Source organism: Eurytemora carolleeae, unplaced genomic scaffold, assembly GCF_000591075.1.
Source record: "Eurytemora carolleeae unplaced genomic scaffold, Eaff_2.0 scaffold11, whole genome shotgun sequence".
Classification (NCBI taxonomy): domain Eukaryota; kingdom Metazoa; phylum Arthropoda; class Copepoda; order Calanoida; family Temoridae; genus Eurytemora; species Eurytemora carolleeae.
In genome coordinates, this window is record NW_019396030.1 from 683,047 (window position 1) to 683,925 (window position 879).

An 879-nucleotide genomic window follows, 5' to 3' on the forward strand; every position below is an offset into this window, starting at 1 on the left:
TCATGTACAAAATTGATAGGAAGGGGGGGGGGGGGGGGGGGTCCAAAAATCGTTCACCAGGACAGACCCAAATGTGGCACTAAAATGTATACTGAATTAGTAAACCCATGCTTATCTCAAAAAAAAACAATGGATAGATAACGTTCCAACTTGTAAAATGAAGAATCGATGATAAACGTCCACTTACAGGTTGATTTTCGGCCAGATCTTTCAGTACCATATCTTGATTCCCTTGAATAGTGATCAGAAGCCATTTTAACTTGATTCTAGTCAGTATATCACAATGTTACTAAATCGTAATTATCAGGTTAATTGATCTTTTAAGTCATAATGAAGAAAAAAAACGTGAGCGTGCCTTTGACACACACCAGTTTAGCGCGGGGTGGGTGGTCCGCAAGTCTTGGTAAGTTGGTTTTATAAATTACAGAAATGAATTATGCGGTTGGCCTAATTTGCAGAAAATGAACCCATGTATGTAATAAATTTCCCAAATATTTCCAAAACTATAAACGCGCGTTTGTGGCTTGCTTGGCCAACAGAAAATTGAGATTTGAGAACGAGTTGCGGCAAAACCTTTCTCAAGTTCAAACATTTTAGCGTTTTAGGATATCACATTGTCATCGGAACTATGGTTTATAAGCTATTACTAAAAACTTTATTTCTGACAAAAAAAAGTTGAACAATTTATGTAAAAACAAGCTTTGACGAATTACTATTTTATTAAAAAATAGGAACAATTTTTTTTTAATTGTTCAAACATTTTACTTGACGTGGTTCGGGTTACATATATGCTCAAACTAATTGTGAAATAAGAAATTGCTTTGTTTCTGTATATTTTACTTTTATAGGTCTCAACGGTGCCGAGCACTGAGCAGTGAG

General features: G+C 35.3%; 1 protein-coding gene across 1 annotated transcript in view; it reads right to left on the minus strand.

Moving 5' to 3' along the window:
• The window catches only part of LOC111696259 (dual specificity protein kinase CLK2), a 5,443-nt gene extending 4,936 nt beyond the window's left edge, over positions 1 to 507 (minus strand). Inside the window, exon 1 of the mRNA XM_023465819.1 lies at positions 188 to 507. Within this exon, the coding sequence (XP_023321587.1) occupies positions 188 to 254 (67 nt within the window). The 5' untranslated portion in view covers positions 255 to 507. The remainder of the gene's footprint in view (positions 1 to 187) is intronic.
• Positions 508 to 879: the final 372 nt, after the last annotated feature.